Source organism: Micromys minutus (genome assembly GCF_963924665.1).
Source record: "Micromys minutus genome assembly, chromosome: 19".
Classification (NCBI taxonomy): Eukaryota; Metazoa; Chordata; class Mammalia; order Rodentia; family Muridae; genus Micromys; species Micromys minutus.
In genome coordinates, this window is record NC_137954.1 from 16,267,861 (window position 1) to 16,283,959 (window position 16,099).

At 41.9% G+C, this 16,099-nt stretch overlaps 1 protein-coding gene across 1 annotated transcript in view; it reads right to left on the reverse strand.

Moving 5' to 3' along the window:
* The window catches only part of PLEKHM3 (pleckstrin homology domain containing M3), a gene marked incomplete at its 3' end in the record, with an annotated part of 150,081 nt that overhangs the window by 91,363 nt on the left and 42,619 nt on the right, over window positions 1-16,099 (reverse strand). Inside the window, exon 5 of the mRNA XM_080932667.1 lies at window positions 1,026-1,171. Within this exon, the coding sequence (XP_080788793.1) occupies window positions 1,026-1,171 (146 nt within the window). The remainder of the gene's footprint in view (window positions 1-1,025; window positions 1,172-16,099) is intronic.

A 16,099-nucleotide genomic window follows, 5' to 3' on the forward strand; every position in this document is an offset into this window, starting at 1 on the left:
CTACATTAGGATGACCCAACATGTCTTGAGCATTCCTCCTCCCCTGTTGACTTGCATTTTTTTCTTTTAATATTTATTTATTTATTTTATGTGAATACTCTGCAGCTGTCTTCAGACACACCAGAAGAGGGCATCAGATCTCATTACAGATGGTTGTGAGCCACCATGGTTGCTGGGAATTGAACTCAGGACCTTTGGAAGAACAGGCAGTGAGTGCTCTTAACCACCAAGCCAACTCTCCAGCCCCCTTGACTTACATTTTTACAGCTGACAAATGTGCTATTCACACTACTTGCTTGCTAGTCATTACTGTGCAAAGCTCTTAGCTTATCCCAACATTTCTCATAAGCTCCCACTCTTTAATAAACAGGAGTTCTGGTAAGTGCTTGAAGATCACCAACTGTACTCTTCCTTCTGTGGGCTGATACCCAGAAGTCCTCATGGCTTCTCCTAGGATTCCAGTTCCAAGGGCTGAATGCATGTGAAGACCAACTGGCCTTCACCAAAATCAGTACTACGTGATCACAAGAAACGCTTTGGGTTACATATGCCTTCTCCAGAGATCAGAGGCATAATCATGAATAGTCTCCATTTTCTAATAAAAATACAAGGAAGGCCTCCAACTGTATAGAATTCTCTTAGGATCTATACTTAATTATCAAGGCCTAGAGGCAAAAACTTAGACAGATAAATAGATTGAAAATTATATACATATACATATATTTTTAACTTAAGAAACTGATAAGAATAATTTAAAAGTCTTTACAGTTAGGTGGGTAAGAAGCATTAGATAAAGTCTAGTGGCACATTTGGGCATGATGGGATATGTCTGTCAGCCCAACTCTGTCTGCTAGAGACAGAGGGACTATGAATTCAGTGCCAGTCTGAACTACAAACTGAAATCCTGTGTTTTAGTTTGTTACCTAATCAAATTTACCTCAGTTTATAGTTATCTTTAAAATCCACCTGATAATATACAAACACCCTAATTAACACCGTCAAGTGCACCCAAGGTTGGCACCTACCTTGTATTTCGAGGTGTCCCAGTTGTGAACGATGCGTGCTGGGATGAGAAAGCTGTCGTCCACATGGCAGCTGCTGCAGTAGTACCACCCACTGTAATTGCACACTTTGGCCTTGCCATTAGAGAGACCAATAGATCGCTGGCACCCTGTTCAAGGCAAAAGACAGACTATGACCACAGAACAGAGCTATACGGCCTGTGACATCTATAGTTCAGTGACATCTACAGCAGAAAAAAGCTGCAGAGAATGTGTGGACCCATGTGTCACCTCCTTCCTAGCCTGGGAACCTTGACCCCTTCACCTCTTGAGGGACAAAAATTGTGTCATCTAACTAGACCCCTGTCTTTAGTCTTCTCTGATTCATTTTCTTCTGCACGTGGCTACCAAAGAGTAGTTTCTCCACAACTCTACCTTTATTTTCTCACTTTCCTCTTCAGAAACTAATTCATACTACACATTCAGCTGGGAGCTTTGTCAAATGGCCCCACTACATCAGACTACAGCGAAAGAGAGCCATCCTCTATAAGCAGCCCAAAGTACCTCCTGCCATTAATCCATTCACCCAGGCCCTGGACAGGCAAACAGCTACTCAGGTGCTTAAGCTTGCCCACAAGTACAGGCCAGAGACAAAGCAGGAGAAGAAGCAGAGGTTACTGGCCCATGTCAAGAAGAAAGCTGCTGGCAAAGGAAACGTCCCAACTAAGAGACCACCTGTCCTCCGAGCAGGAGTCAATACAGTCACCACCTTGGTGGAGAACAAGAAGGCTCAGCTGGTGGTGATTGCTCAAGATGTAGACCCCTTTGAGCTGGTGGTTTTCCTGCCTGCCCTGTGTCTAAAGATCGGGGTGCCCTGCTATATCATCAAGGGAAAGGCCAGGCTGGAGCACCTGGTTCACAGGAAGACATGCACCACTGTTGCCTTCACACAGGTTAACTCAGAAGACAAGGGTGCTCTGGCTAAGCTGGTAGAAGCTATTAGGACCAATCATAATGACAGATATGACGAGATCCGCAGCCACTGGGGAGGCAACACTCTGGGTCCTAAGTCTGTGGCTCGCATTGCCAAGCTGGAAAAGGCAAAGGCTAAAGAACTCGCCACTAAACTGGGTTAAATGTACACTAAGTTTTCTGTACATAAATATAATCACAAAATTATCTTTAAAAAAAACAAAACAAACAAACAAACAAAAAAACATGGCACCAGGTATAGTAGTAGCCTACCTGTGGAGTCCCAAAACCTGGAGCAAGGTTCAAGGCCAGTGTAGGTTACATGGCAAGTTCTAGAGTTCTAAGCAGCCTGGGCTATACTTAGCCAGCCCCTGTCTCAAATAAACAAAACCAGGAGCTGATGGAGTACTTGCCAAGCATAAAAGAGGCGCTAAGTTCAACCCTCAGCACTGCATAAAACTGATGTAGTGGCACTTGCCCCTAGAGGCATTGCAAAGATAGAGGGAAGAACATCAGAAGTTAAAGGTCATTTTGGCTATATATCAAGTTTGAGGTTAGCCTGTGTGACATCACACGTTGACCACAAAAAGAAAATCAAAACTAAACCAAGACCAAAAAAAAAAAAAAAAAAAAAAAAAAAAAAAAAAAAAACAATAAAAGGAAGAAAAATAAAGGCAGGTAGGGACAAAGGAAGAAAGGAAGGATTTTTCAATGTTAAATGCATTGTGTAAGCTTACTCAGCAAATCAGGCTGTCAGCTGGTCTAGTGACGACATGACTCCAAATTGACACACAGCATTTCTTTGCTGACAAATGTCAATGTGAGGAGTCTGGATTTGACTGGCCTCATCTCATGTTTGCAGCTTTCCTTCCTATGCCCCTCCTTTGGAAATATAACCTATGTATTCCAGCCCAAGAACTTCCCACATCATCCCCAGGTAAACAGTGTGCTCACTGCACCCAACACAGCAGATGGTTTCTACCCAATGCCTTCAGCGCTTGCTACCTCAACAAGTCTTGCCCGCTATCAAGACCACTGGCTGCTGGTAGATGACTGTTCATGCCCTTTTCCTATCCTGGGAGTTCATGGTTCTATAAGCGCTATCCAGGGACTGTCAGGGGACCTGGCAATCACTAGGGCCCTGCTCCCAAAGAGACTATGTTTCCTTAGTTTCCGTTTACTAACACAGAAACCCTGGCACAAGCATCCTACCCCTCCAAGCCCTGGAGAGGCTGATGAATACCATGCAGTCAGCATCACTATCCTGACATGCCTTCAGAGCTCTCGATATGGAATTCCTTCCCGGTGCCATTCCTCATGGTTGGCTGTCAGAAATACATAAAGAGACCTGACACAAGTTCATGACCTAAATATAAAACTGAGTTACTTTTCCAGTGATGATGGTGATTATGATGACAAATGGTGTGTGGCAATCAGTTTTAAAACCTATTTCCATTACCCCCCCCCCAAAAAAAAACCCAAACTATTTATTTAATACAAACTACCTATCTACAAGGATACATATAAATTCTGTGAAAATACCACAAAAGCTAGCAGAATTTCCATCACAAATAAGATGGCATTAATCACCATTCCATTTCACAGGGCATCCTCTGCATGTCTACAAACAGAGGGGACTGAAACACACATATGTTAGTGGCATGTTCCAATAAGCAGATCTTCCCATAGTTCTTAAAATGATTATCCTTTCTTAACTTATTGAGTAGCAACAGAATCATTATGAGCCTGCTTTTAGGCTAGCCTCAGAATGAGAAACTACAGGCAGACGAGAAGGCCCACAGAAGCTTCTGTTGATAGGGAAATTGTCAGCTTCCTGGGTAGTAAATGCCAGAATGCTATTTGCTGTACTCACAGACTGCATTACTCATTTGGCATTTAGCACCTGCCTCCTTGAACTGGGATGCATTTTTATGAGCCTCTCCAGCCAGGCACACTGTAAACTTTTCAGATATGCTTTTTAAACCTCAGCACTTAACAGAGAGTTTAACACATAGTGGACAACCAATAAATGTTTGTGTCAAGGCATGATAAACTAGGAACCCTCTGGCCCATGCAACAAACATACACATAAAAGACTGTAATTTCCTACAGCTATCCCCAAATTAATCCTCCGAACCTTGTTGCCTGCCTCTTCAAACGGCCTGCTTTCATCACTATTCCTATTACAGTTCTAAAGCTTGCACGTTAACGTGTTTACCTGTAATCAGTAAACAGTGTCAAGAGGGAGCTGACACGTCCAAACCCTGAGGACACTGCTGTCCCTGATAATTAGTGCAGTCAAACTGAGTTAACATTGAAAGACATAGTGGCAGAGCATGAGCAAGAACGGAGTCGTGCGAGATTTCTGAGTGCTTGTGAGAAAACTCCAAGAAGTCTTGGGACCTAAGAGAAGTCTCTAAGAAAACACAGAATCGTTCTTGGAATGTGTTTCTATATTCCTCCCAGGTGTATCGGATAGGACTGCATTGACTTCAGATTACTCATGACACCTGGCTATTGGTATTTATGTATGTGCCTCTATGGAAAGCCGTGTTTTTTCCATGTGCTGTTTGTCAGCCATGGATGGCTTGCCCTTGAGATTACATATATGCTTTACTCAGGCTATTCCTCGTAACTCTCAGAGTATAAGTTGTCTGATGCTCTGAATAAAGTTGGCTATCACATCAGACTTTATTCTGCCTCATTTATCAGCTCTGTTCTCCAGGTCCCACTCACTGCCTTAGAGCAGCAAACAACAGAATTCAATCTTTCCTAATGGATTAACAAGTGACTGTGATCTTGCAGATGCACAGTCAGAATCATCGCTATAGGCAAATTCCCACCACAGAGCACTGAAAAAATTAATTAGGTAGGTTTGGGGTTTCAATTGTTTGGTGTATATTAAATACTAGTAAGCATCTTCTGAAGATTAATAGAAATGGGCTTACCAGTCTGTAATTTTAATGACTTTACTATAATGTTCTATAATATATATGCAACATTTTAAAATTTGCATATAGAAATATGCATACAAAATATATAGTCTAAAATGTTTATTATTTCAACTGGGCACACAGGTCCTAAGCAGATATCCAACTACATGTGCCACTGAGACACGCTCAGCATTCTCAGAACTCTGCACGGGTTTCTGGGCTCACGGACGGTGAGGAAGAGGACTGAGAGAACGCAGCTAAGGCTCTTTGGGGTTTTAGGTCAGACATGGGCAACTGTGTAACTGCTACCTGTGGCCCCTGAGTGCCTTCACTTCCTTCTGTGGAACCGTGCCATCTGCTCAGTTCTCAAGTCGTTTCTGACCTGTCTGCATGCCAAAGTCTACTTTGTGTACAGAGAAGTGCTAATCCAGAGTCCAGGAAGCCTAGGGCACTCCTGTCCAGTGCATGTTGTGAACCTGACTCATCCAACTCTCTAGGCTTGCTGCCTCACAATAGAATAAACTGGATAGCTAAGATCAGTGGACAGTCAAATGCAGTGAGCATCCAAGTTTTCTAGTGGTTTGTGGCAAATGTAGAGCCCTCCTTGAGACAATTCTGGTTGGGTCCATGTTTCTCATGAGCATCTTTCCCTATTCCTTTTCAGGGACTCTGATGATAAAGGCTAGGACTGGTTCCCTGGTTTCTCAGAGACCTCAGGTCTCTTGAAGCTCTACATGACAGTGCAAATTATACTGCCATGTCTTCCAAAATTAAGTCTCAGTTCTTGGTCAATTTCTAAACATTAGCTATGGAAAAGAACCCCAAACCCAGTCTAGAAGTATTTATTCCCCATACTGCAGATGGAACTAAAGATCTGAGCATGCTCTGCAAGAGCTCTACTGCCAGAGCATTCTCATTATGACCAGGAAGCCTGTTCAGCTGAGAAAGAATTACAGCTTTTTAGCCTTGAATCCAACGTACTTTCCTCTGAGACAGTGTGGTTGGGAGAGAGACTACTGACCTGACAGAGTCATTGTCTTCCAGACAGCACATATCATTTGTTTCAAGAAGGAAACCCTGCTCTGCTGATTCCAGTGAAGGTTCCCTCACTGTCATACTGTAGGTCATGAACTGAAAACATCAGAAGCAACTCTTCACAAACAGGCACAATCTGGGATTTTAATTTATCATTGTGTGTGTGAAGTTTTCAACAGGGGAAAGTGTGCTTTCTTAAAAATGACTGTTAAGAAACATTTTTTTCAAGAGTGCCAAAAGTGGACCCTGAAAAGCAACATTATGGGGGAAAAATAGAGCTGCAAAGTAGACAGACAATAATTAATTGAAATAACTAATTAGGGCTTATTTACATATATTTTTATGTACTTTCAAACAGATTTTCAATAACTTTCTAAATTCAAGGGCATTTGTGGAAGGGGACACTCTACTTGTCAGATCAAAGCAAACACATTCTCCCAGGTTCTTTTTGAAACTTTTCAGACTGTTCAATTCATAAGAACAAAAAAGTATTTCACAAGAGCGCTCACTGGCCCTTTTTTTTTATTGCTTCCCACCCCACTTCACATCTTTAATGAACACATGCTCTAAGAGTTCAGCTTCCCCCTGATACTCTTTTGGAAACAAATGTTACCATTTACCCAGAACCCTGTTTGCTGCATATACAGTCCATTTTACAAACAGTCTTTAAGAAGACATCCAAAAGAGTCTAAGGCTTGGAACAGAAATTCTGGCATAATTTTCCACAAAGCACAATCTTTCTTCCACAAATGTACCTACTTAGCTTGGCCGGCTGCAATATGGAGCTATTGAGGCCAAGGTCTTGAGCAGGGGCCAACAGCCTTCTCCTTGCTTAATAGCTGTCAACTTCTGCTGCCTACCCTAAACCAGGGCACCCAGACGTCCAACAGGGAAGGACACGAGCTGAGGCTGGATCCATTCCTAGGTGACTCAGTGTCTACTCTAAGCACTTTCCATCCTGTAACGTGAGCATGCACACACTTCCATGAGCTCATGGCAGGTAGAGATGCTCTAAAGAATCAGAAATAGAACCAGAAGACAGAAGAACAGAAGAACGTGCCTTCGCAAAAGGGGGAAAGAAAAGGCCTGATGGTAGAGGTGTGTACTGTAATCCCAGCACTCGGGATGCGGAGGCAGGAGGATCGGGAACAAGTTCAAGGATAACCTGGGCTATCATTTAGAGACCTACCTTCTAAAGCCGCACTAGAGCTGTTCTCAACCTTAGTGAGAGAAACTTCTTTCAGCAGTGGAAAACAGTGTAAAGACTCATCAACTGGTCAAAAAGATAAGAATAGGTGCTGCTTAGTGACCAATGCCTCACCCCCAGCTTTAAATATGACCTTTCTAGCTTAAACATGACCCTAAAACATACTCACCAATGGTCTCCAAACCTATCCTGAAGTCACTTCTGTTTATTACAGAATAACGTTTGTCTGCTGGGTTTCATTTTATGTTCATCTACGCACTGGGAGGCGTATAGGGTAAAGTCACTACTTATTGTCTGGAACTTGCCTCATAAAGTTCTGCTGTGCAGTCCGAGGGCTGACACGCGCTCAAAAGCATAAACTAGGCATGGAAGGAAGCTGTCCCTAGCATGGTTGTCACACTTAGGTACTTAGGTTAACGTGCGTTGGTATTTGCAGAATGAACGGCAGCTGTTCCTAGCACAGCTCTGTCCTTAGGAATACAGCAGAAGTGAACAGCTCCTCTGGGGCTGGGAGATGCATGTGACCATCTCCCAGACCCGAGATTTCAGCAGCAGTGTGGCAAACATTACTCGTAAAGTACTAGCACTGTTCCTTGATGCACTAAGAGTCTGGTGCCCATTTTATCTAGAGACACAGCAGTGAGAGATGAGGAGACTGGAACCAGCAGATGGCAACTATCAAGACACAGGTTACCTACAAATTATTGTTGTGGATTAACTGACTGATTGATTGATTGATTGACTGATTTGCAGAATATGGCAGCCAAAAAAGTCAGCCATTGGATTTTTTTCTTTCTTTATGGTCTGAATAGGATCACAAATTCCAAGCATACTGTAAGCTGTTAGGTGAGCTTTTGTTTGGCTTGGGTTTTCTAGTTGGGGGGTTTGAATTTTGTATTGAATATTTCTAGTTGAGTCAGTTTTTATGTACAGTATGTTGACTGTACTAACAGTAGTATAGGAACTATATTTAACTAAGAAATGAAGGGATTATCACATGCCAGGTGATTGATTACTGCTGACTGAAAACATAAGCTTATTAAATTCGACAGTATTTGTCCAATCTTGTGGAATGTTGTTATGAAGATTATAAATCGTGAGCTAGAAAGATGGATCAGCAGTTAAGAGCACTTTTGCTCTTGCAGGGACTCAGGTTTGATTCCCAGCTCCCAGACAATGATTCACAACCATTCAGAACTCCAGCTCCAAGGCATCTGATGCCCTCTTCTAACCTCGACAGGCACCAAGAGCAGGTGGTGCACACACATACATTCAGATAAACACTACAATATAAATGTTAAAAGTTTTAAGTTAAAAAATGTTTTAATTATAAACTGTGTGAAATAAATTAATAAATACTGTGTTGATTCCAACTTCTGGTGAGAAGTGTCAGGATTTATTGTTTGTCTTTCAGGCAAACAATGATTGAGAATCTAAAGTCAATATTTAGTCAAAATTTATCTTGAAAGGCAATAAATCTTGATTTTTGCTAAGTCGAGTAAGCAAATAATGTGTGCCATTCTGGGGAGACTGACCGCTTTTCATCTATTAAGTATCTGCCTTGAGTTGTAAATAGAATGACCTATGAGAAATCTATACTTCCAAAAGACATGATTTGAGTGGTAAAGTTTCTTTTCATTTTTCCTATGAAACATCTCAGTGGCAGGGTTATTTTAGTGTAAGACAGGTATTAGTGTAAGACAGGTTTCATAACTTAAGGTTACAATTCACCTTCTAGTGGATTTAAACCAGTCCAAATGTAGTAATTCCTCTATTCTTGTTTTCCTCTTAAAGTCAATGACTTGACTTCCCCAATTGTTGGATTTTGAGGGGGAAAAGATTTTAGAAAAAGTCATGTCAGTGAAGACTCAAGTAAGAAACAAGAGCATGCTTGGGAACCACAGTGTTCAGTTATGCGAGTGCCACTGTAAGAAGAGGTGCTTGGCAAAGAGCTCGGAATGGTAAGCTAAAACACGAGAGGCCTTGCTGGGGCAAAGTGATGTAATGGCAGAGGATCTGTGGGGCTGTCTCAAATGGTGGCAGTCTGAGCTTTAGACTCAGGCAGGCTAAGACAAAGTGGAAGAGGAGAGAACCACCTGGTCCTTACACCACTCACAACTTGACTGGGTCTTGGCTGGGAACAGTTATAGGAGGGTGAAGGTATGGGTATGGGTCTGTCAATATGACCATGATGCGCTGAGCCCCCGACTGCTATGGGAGGGGGGGGCTCCAGAGTCAGAGGAACAGGTAGTCTGGAGAGAAAGTGATGTTGCGCAGGGCAAGCCTCCAAAACAACACATCACATGGGCTAAAATGACAGACACGTCATTGCTAAAACCTTCGCCAGTTCAAACAGGAGAGTGAAATCAGAGATCCCTATACGCACTCAATTTAATCACTCCCTGTGCCAGCAATGGCTGTAACTTCTAGCAGGAAGTGGAGAAAGCCCTTCTACAAGCTTGACTTTCTTACCCAAAGAAAATCACGAAGCTGCTTGGTAAAAGAAGTGCCGTGCAGAAGAGGTCTTGTCATGTTGCACCCTGGACTTTTAGACAATCTGCTTGGAACTTTGGGGCTTTTTCTTAACAAATTACAAATCAACCCTCTGGTGACTCACTGAGGACCCTTACTGAAGACCACTGGCCACAGGCACACTGCTCCTTGAGCATTGCTTAGTTCCTCCACTGGCAATATTGTAATACTGGGCCTGAAGCCCTGCGATCCGGACAGGCCAGCCTCACTATGGAAAATGCAAAGACTAGGCTAGGCTACTTAGAACTTGCACACTGAGAGCTGGAGAAAGAAGTGCACTAAATGAGCTGCCTTACTGGAGTGTTCCTCTGTAATGAGCTTAGCGCGAGAAAAGAAGAAACCCTGTCTCTTAATTCAGGACCTTCCTTTGGCATTATTTTCATGTTGAAGATGTTATATTATTTTGTATCTTAATCATTTGTGTCTTCTAAAAGATCCCATGCTAAAACAAGAATCTGGCCCAACATACCCTGCTCCAAATACTTTATCTTGCCAAGAATCCAATGTATGCTCCAATTATGTTCTTTCTACAGTGCCTTCCCCTGGCATTTAATGTTCTGTTAAATCACCACTAGCTCTCTCTGTGTGATTTCCTAGTTACATCTCTATTATGACTGGTCTCAAAGGTCAACAACCTTTTAGCAGCTTAAAAGTTGATATTCTCCTTTTGGTTTATCTGAGAGAGAAGCCGTTTCTTCTCTGTTTCTGGACCTTATCTTCTCTTCCAGCTTGGATTTAGAAGTCTCTACTTGCTTTAGCCCCATTCAGTCTGTGGCTTAATCACATGTAGTGTTGCACCGCGCCCTCTGACTTCCCCTCACGCCTCTCCCTGTTCTTAACACTGCTTCTCTTCCCTCATACTGCATGAGGTCTCATCTCTTTGAACCTTACTGTATCTTTAAAACACAATCTTCCTTCTTCCCCGACAGCATCTCACAGAGTAATGCCTACTTGAGCTATTTCAGTAATGACAACAATCTGATAAAATTAAAGTCATGAGAGTGGACCCAAAGAGTCCTAGGGACAGTCTCAAAATGGAAAGAGATGACTTTCATCAGGTTCCTATCAGTCCGTGCTTGGATCTCATTTTCATTCCCACCACATTCCAAATGCCTTATGAGTTTTGGAGAGTACCTTGCCTTGCTTCTTTCCTTTATTCCTCTGTTTTTCGAGTTCCAGGTTTTTGTTTCTCCTAAAAATACATCTGAGAACATTTCCAAAGTGAATCTTTTAACTAAATGTTTGGTATGAAAGACAGGCTATTTAATGCTTTTATTTAGACAGGGTAGGGAAAATTAAAGAACTGCTGATATAAGTAGAAATTTCCTATTTTCTGGTCCTCACTTTGCCATTTCAAAGGAATTTCTTAGCTAATAATCCCTAATTCTCTCTCAGCCCCCAATCAGAACTCTTCACAGATGAAGAAATGAAGTATCCAAGTGGTGTTTAGTTTTTAAATATTTATGTATTATTGTGATGGGGGTGTGCACGTACAACTGTGCAGTTGTAGAAGCCAAGAGACAATATTAGGGACCTGGTTCTCTTCTTCTACCTTTACATGGGTTCTGGGGATCAAACTCAGGTCACCAGACTTGTGTGACAAATGCCATTCATCTGAGGTATCTCCCTAACAAGTGAGTTTAAAAGAAGGTTCCTGGCATGTTCAGCTTGACCTCAGAGAGCTGGTATTCTGCCTACCGCAGTAAGAGGTATTATCTCAGGGATTCCAGCTGTGGCCAGATGCATAAAGGAATGTAATGTAGGGGTTTATTACAAAATAATAAATGAGGTCTCTGGACAATACAATTTTTATCTCTTCTTTGCAATATCCGAAAGGAAAAGGAAGACATTGCTTAATAGTCCTGTAAAACTCCTTAAAGCTCACGGCTTAGACAGAGAGCATCCAGGTAGGGAAGGAAAGAGGAAAGCAACTGACATGTGCACGCTGGTATGGTTATTGGTAAGATTAAGCTTCAGGAGATGCCAGGAAGCATTTGGCATTGTCTGGCACCTTTTATTCAAGCTAAAATCCCTCATCCTAGCAATGGATGAGAAACATCATTTTCCCAAAGATGGCTTATTCATTGTTAGGCCACAGACTTCTCTTTATCTAAGACATCACTGAGGACCCTCCCCATGTTTTCTGGTCAAAAATACAGTGATGTACAGTATTGCTGACTTAAGATATATGACTTTGGTTTGGCTAGAATTTTGTGGTAAATAAACTACAGACAAAGTGGCTAATCCTTCCCACAGGACAAAGTGTTGGTGCTGACTCACAGGACTGGAAAGGCTGGCTTGAGGTTGTAAGTCAGTGGCAGGAGACCAGGCTTCTGTGTTCCTAATTTATTACTGACCCACTGAGTCTGGATGCCCCCCAGCCACACATCAGGTGTGCCTATTATTCTGTGTGGTCTCTAAAGAGTCTGGGGCTTGAGAAGGACATCTTTATTGATGAAATAGGAGAAAGAGATCAAGACTGTCAAGATAAGTCCGATCCTCTAAGTCAGAGGCACAGGCCTGGTGATTTGAAAGGATAGTAACTTTCAGTATGGCTTTTGGTTCAGCCCTGTATGAATTAAATGAGGAAGACATAAGCTTTGGTGTGTGTGTGATTTCTACTCTTGTTGGAAATAGCTTCCCATCCACATCTAACATGTTAGAATCCTAGTTCCTGTGGTATGCATACATCAAATAGATTTTCTTTTTGGTCAAAAGTAATAGAGAAAAGTAATTTAGTTTGTGATTTTGTATATATTTAAAAAATAAACATGCCATTTTAAGGTAAAACTTGAGAGTGGTATCTGCATTGGGGCAGCTGGTGCTCTGGGGGATTGCAGGGGGTAGACAGAATAAAGCTGGTATGTTCTAGCCTGCCTCTGAAGCATTTTGGCCCCAGGAGCACCCAGGAAAATATCACCAACCATCTCCTCCCCTAGACAGCTAGTCAGTGCTGAAAGTCAGCTGACTGAAACGATGGGGCAGCTGAGTGCCGAGGGGAAACCACATACATGATACATCCCCCTTCCAGCTAGGTGCCATTTTGTTTTTGGAAATAGTTATATACTACCCTGTGCTGCTATATAATAGCATGTGTAGTCTTCACCCTGGATCACCCTGGGAGCTTCTAGAATTCTTGGAATTTTCCCTAAATGATTCAAATGCCTTTACTATTCATGAGCCCATTAAATCACACCTGAGTTTACAGTAGTGAAGCTACTAGGTGGCTTCAGGAAGAGAGCTGGTCACCAGAAAGAACCAGCGCGTGAATAGAGAGTTACAGTCTTCTAGTCAGCCTGAACCCAGGGAGAAAGATTGGCTGAAGACTGAGTTCAATCATGCGGCTGGTGAATCAACTATTGACCTATTTACAATGTACACAGCTTGGGCACAAAATTTTGGGGAGTTTCCGCTCTTTGAACCGATCATGTGATGAGATGGTGGTGCACTCTGATCCCCAAGAGCAGACAGTCTGTTCATTTGGTTGCTTCTGATTCATATCCTTTATAATAAAACAGTTAATTCTAAGTATAGCTCTTTTCTGAGTCCTGTTGGTTGTTTTAGCAAATTATCACACAGACCTCTGAGCATTTATAGCCAGTCAGAGTGAATGTGACCCAGTGGTCCTGACAACTGTAGCTGGCATGTGAAATGGAATGGCCTTATAGAAGACTGAGTGTCATACTTGAACTGTGGTGAATAACAGGTGAAACAGAGTATGTACAGATGTGCCAAGTAAGTTCTGATAATAGAGTTCCCAGAAGTGCCTAGAAGCTGAAGATGCAACGTCATCACAAGTTTGGCATGAGTGGGTTTCACACTCATCATCTACTAGTAATCTTAAACAACTTAGACGGCTTAGTGGTGAACATGTGAATTTGTTGTGCAGAAGACTCCTGCCTGAGATCCCTAGAAACGGTGGGAGAGCAGCGAAGCCCATGTGGCGTGCTGAAGGAAGGTCCAGTCACCACAACCATTCAGCTCACATCTAAGCTACAGCAGATTCAGAGTTAGGCAGATGGCAATGAACAGGATGGACACAGCAACTGCCAGGGCAGTACCTTCAGCCACACACAGGAAACAACCACACACACACAAAATCTTACAATCTCATTTGTGCATAGCAGTTGAGCAAGGGGCACTAAGCTTGCATCATAGTGAGGTGATTTAATAAATCCTAAGCAGTTTGAGGGGTTGCAAAAAGTGCTCTTAAGGAAGGGGCATCAGAGCACTGACCTGAAATATGAGTTTGGATAATGCTGGGAGTAGCACTCTTCAGAAAGAATCAACTGAAAGCTTGAGAGAGGAAAAAAAAAAAATGAATCCAGTGCTAATGCTTAGGCAAAGGGTCTAAAACCCAGTGGGCAGGCCAACAGGGATGAGGAAATTCAAGCCAAACTAGTGGGAAGCAACTGAAAGCTGTAAAAGCACCTGTAAATAGGGCCAGTCTGAACTTTAACATGCTCACACATGGATGTAACTGACACATCCCACAGGGAACTTAGAATGTAACGCTAGTTATGAGCCCGTGTGGCTATCTGAGTGAAAGACACTGGAGTTGGAGGCAAATCTAAATGATAAAAATGCTGTCCCAAAATTCAAACACCAACTATGGTTGTCAGACAAATTGAAGTCAGAATGTAGGTAAATAGTTAGAACTATCCCTGTACTTTCTTTAAATTCAGCACAGCCTAGAACCCTGTTAGAATATCATGAATGCTTCCATAGTATAAGGTAACATGAAAACCTAGTGCTTTTTCAGAAAATCAATACCTTCATGGTTGAAATGTTTAACATACACAGAAGAAACACTTTAAAGGAATATGCTCATATAACCTTGGAAAAACTAAAGGATGGTTTACCTATAAGAACATTCTATTACCAGCGGGTGGTGGTACACACCTTTGATCCCAGCACATGGGAGGCAAAGGCCAGTCTGATCTACAGAGAAAGTTCCAGGAAAGCCAGGGCTGTTACACAGAGAGATCCTTTCTAGAAAAACCAAAGGAACAACAGCAGCACAAGATTTTATAGCTGGGTTAGTACTTTCTCCAAGTCTATATACATTTAGTTAATTTGAAAATATCATATTCTGACTTCAATAGGTCATAGGATGGGTCCAGACTGTCCTTCTCACATCACGCACATGATTCTAATGTGGACACTAAGACATCCTTTGATTGGGTTTGTCTTGGGGTAGACAGATCTTTGATAGGCATCTTAGGATACTAAGGTCTTCCCGGTAAAAAGTGAGACAAAGTCACAGGCTATAACAGTGGTCCACCCAAGTAGACAAGGGAAGCTCGTGAGGATAATGTTCTTCCTGGGACATGAGAAAAAGGAAGGAGCAGAGATAGAGATGGTCAAGAAAGACTTAGGAAAGAGAACATTTAAGATACACGGGGAGGTTGAACAGAGTGTACAGTACAGAACTACATCCACAACCACAGCCAAGGACTCCCACAGCAGCCACCACCCCCGATCTTAGCGTTCACTGCTTGGTTAGCGTGCCCTAATTTCCATCCAAAGCAAGAAAGGAGCTTGGTGCTCTTTGGGTTTTTATTGATTTGATTTCATTAAAACATTTTCAATGTTAGCATTTATCAATGTGTAAAGATATATGGGCATAAAGTCATATTTCCTTCTATAAAATTAACTTTTAAGTAACCCCTCAGTTCAATTTCTGAGACTATCGACCATGTTCCCAAAAAAATTAAATAATTAGTTTTTTTTTAAAAATTAATTCAAGAAATAAATTGGATTGCTCTATTAGACTACCTTATTTACAGATGAGTTAAAAATGTCAAGTCTAGGGGTAACCCTTAGGTACCTGGGAGGCTCAAGAAAGAAGGATCATAGTTAAGTTCAATGCTAGCCTGAACTACATAGAAAAATCCTGTCCAAAAAATAAAAAAGAAGGTAAATTTTTATATAATTTTGGTTCTGCCTTAGACAGATTTTAGAAAGCCTCTTAAGAATTCTTACTCTTAGGACTCCATAAGAGGCTTAGACATTGAAAGATCCTCGGTAGGAATTAAGAAGGGTCTCAACTTACCCAGTCTATCCTAAACCACACCTAGACCAATTTCTCTCCCAGGAAAAGGTCAGTAAATAGAAACTTTTAACTCAATGTGGAGTCCAATCGTCCAGTAACACTTTCTTCAGAAGTTTGAGCAGAAACGAACACGTGATGAGAACAATGTTAGCCAAAAAGGAAGCTACAAAAAGGGACAAGAACTTTCCAGACCAAAGTATAGCAACAAAGACTCAGAGAAATGAACAGCTTAAAAAAAAGCACAGTGATGCCTATGAAGTTCAGGAAGGTCTATCAAAAGATCCCTGTCTTCTGAAATTCAAAATGATCTTTTTCTTCTGAAATATATCAAAGAGATACATGTGACTTCTGTGATGAAAATACT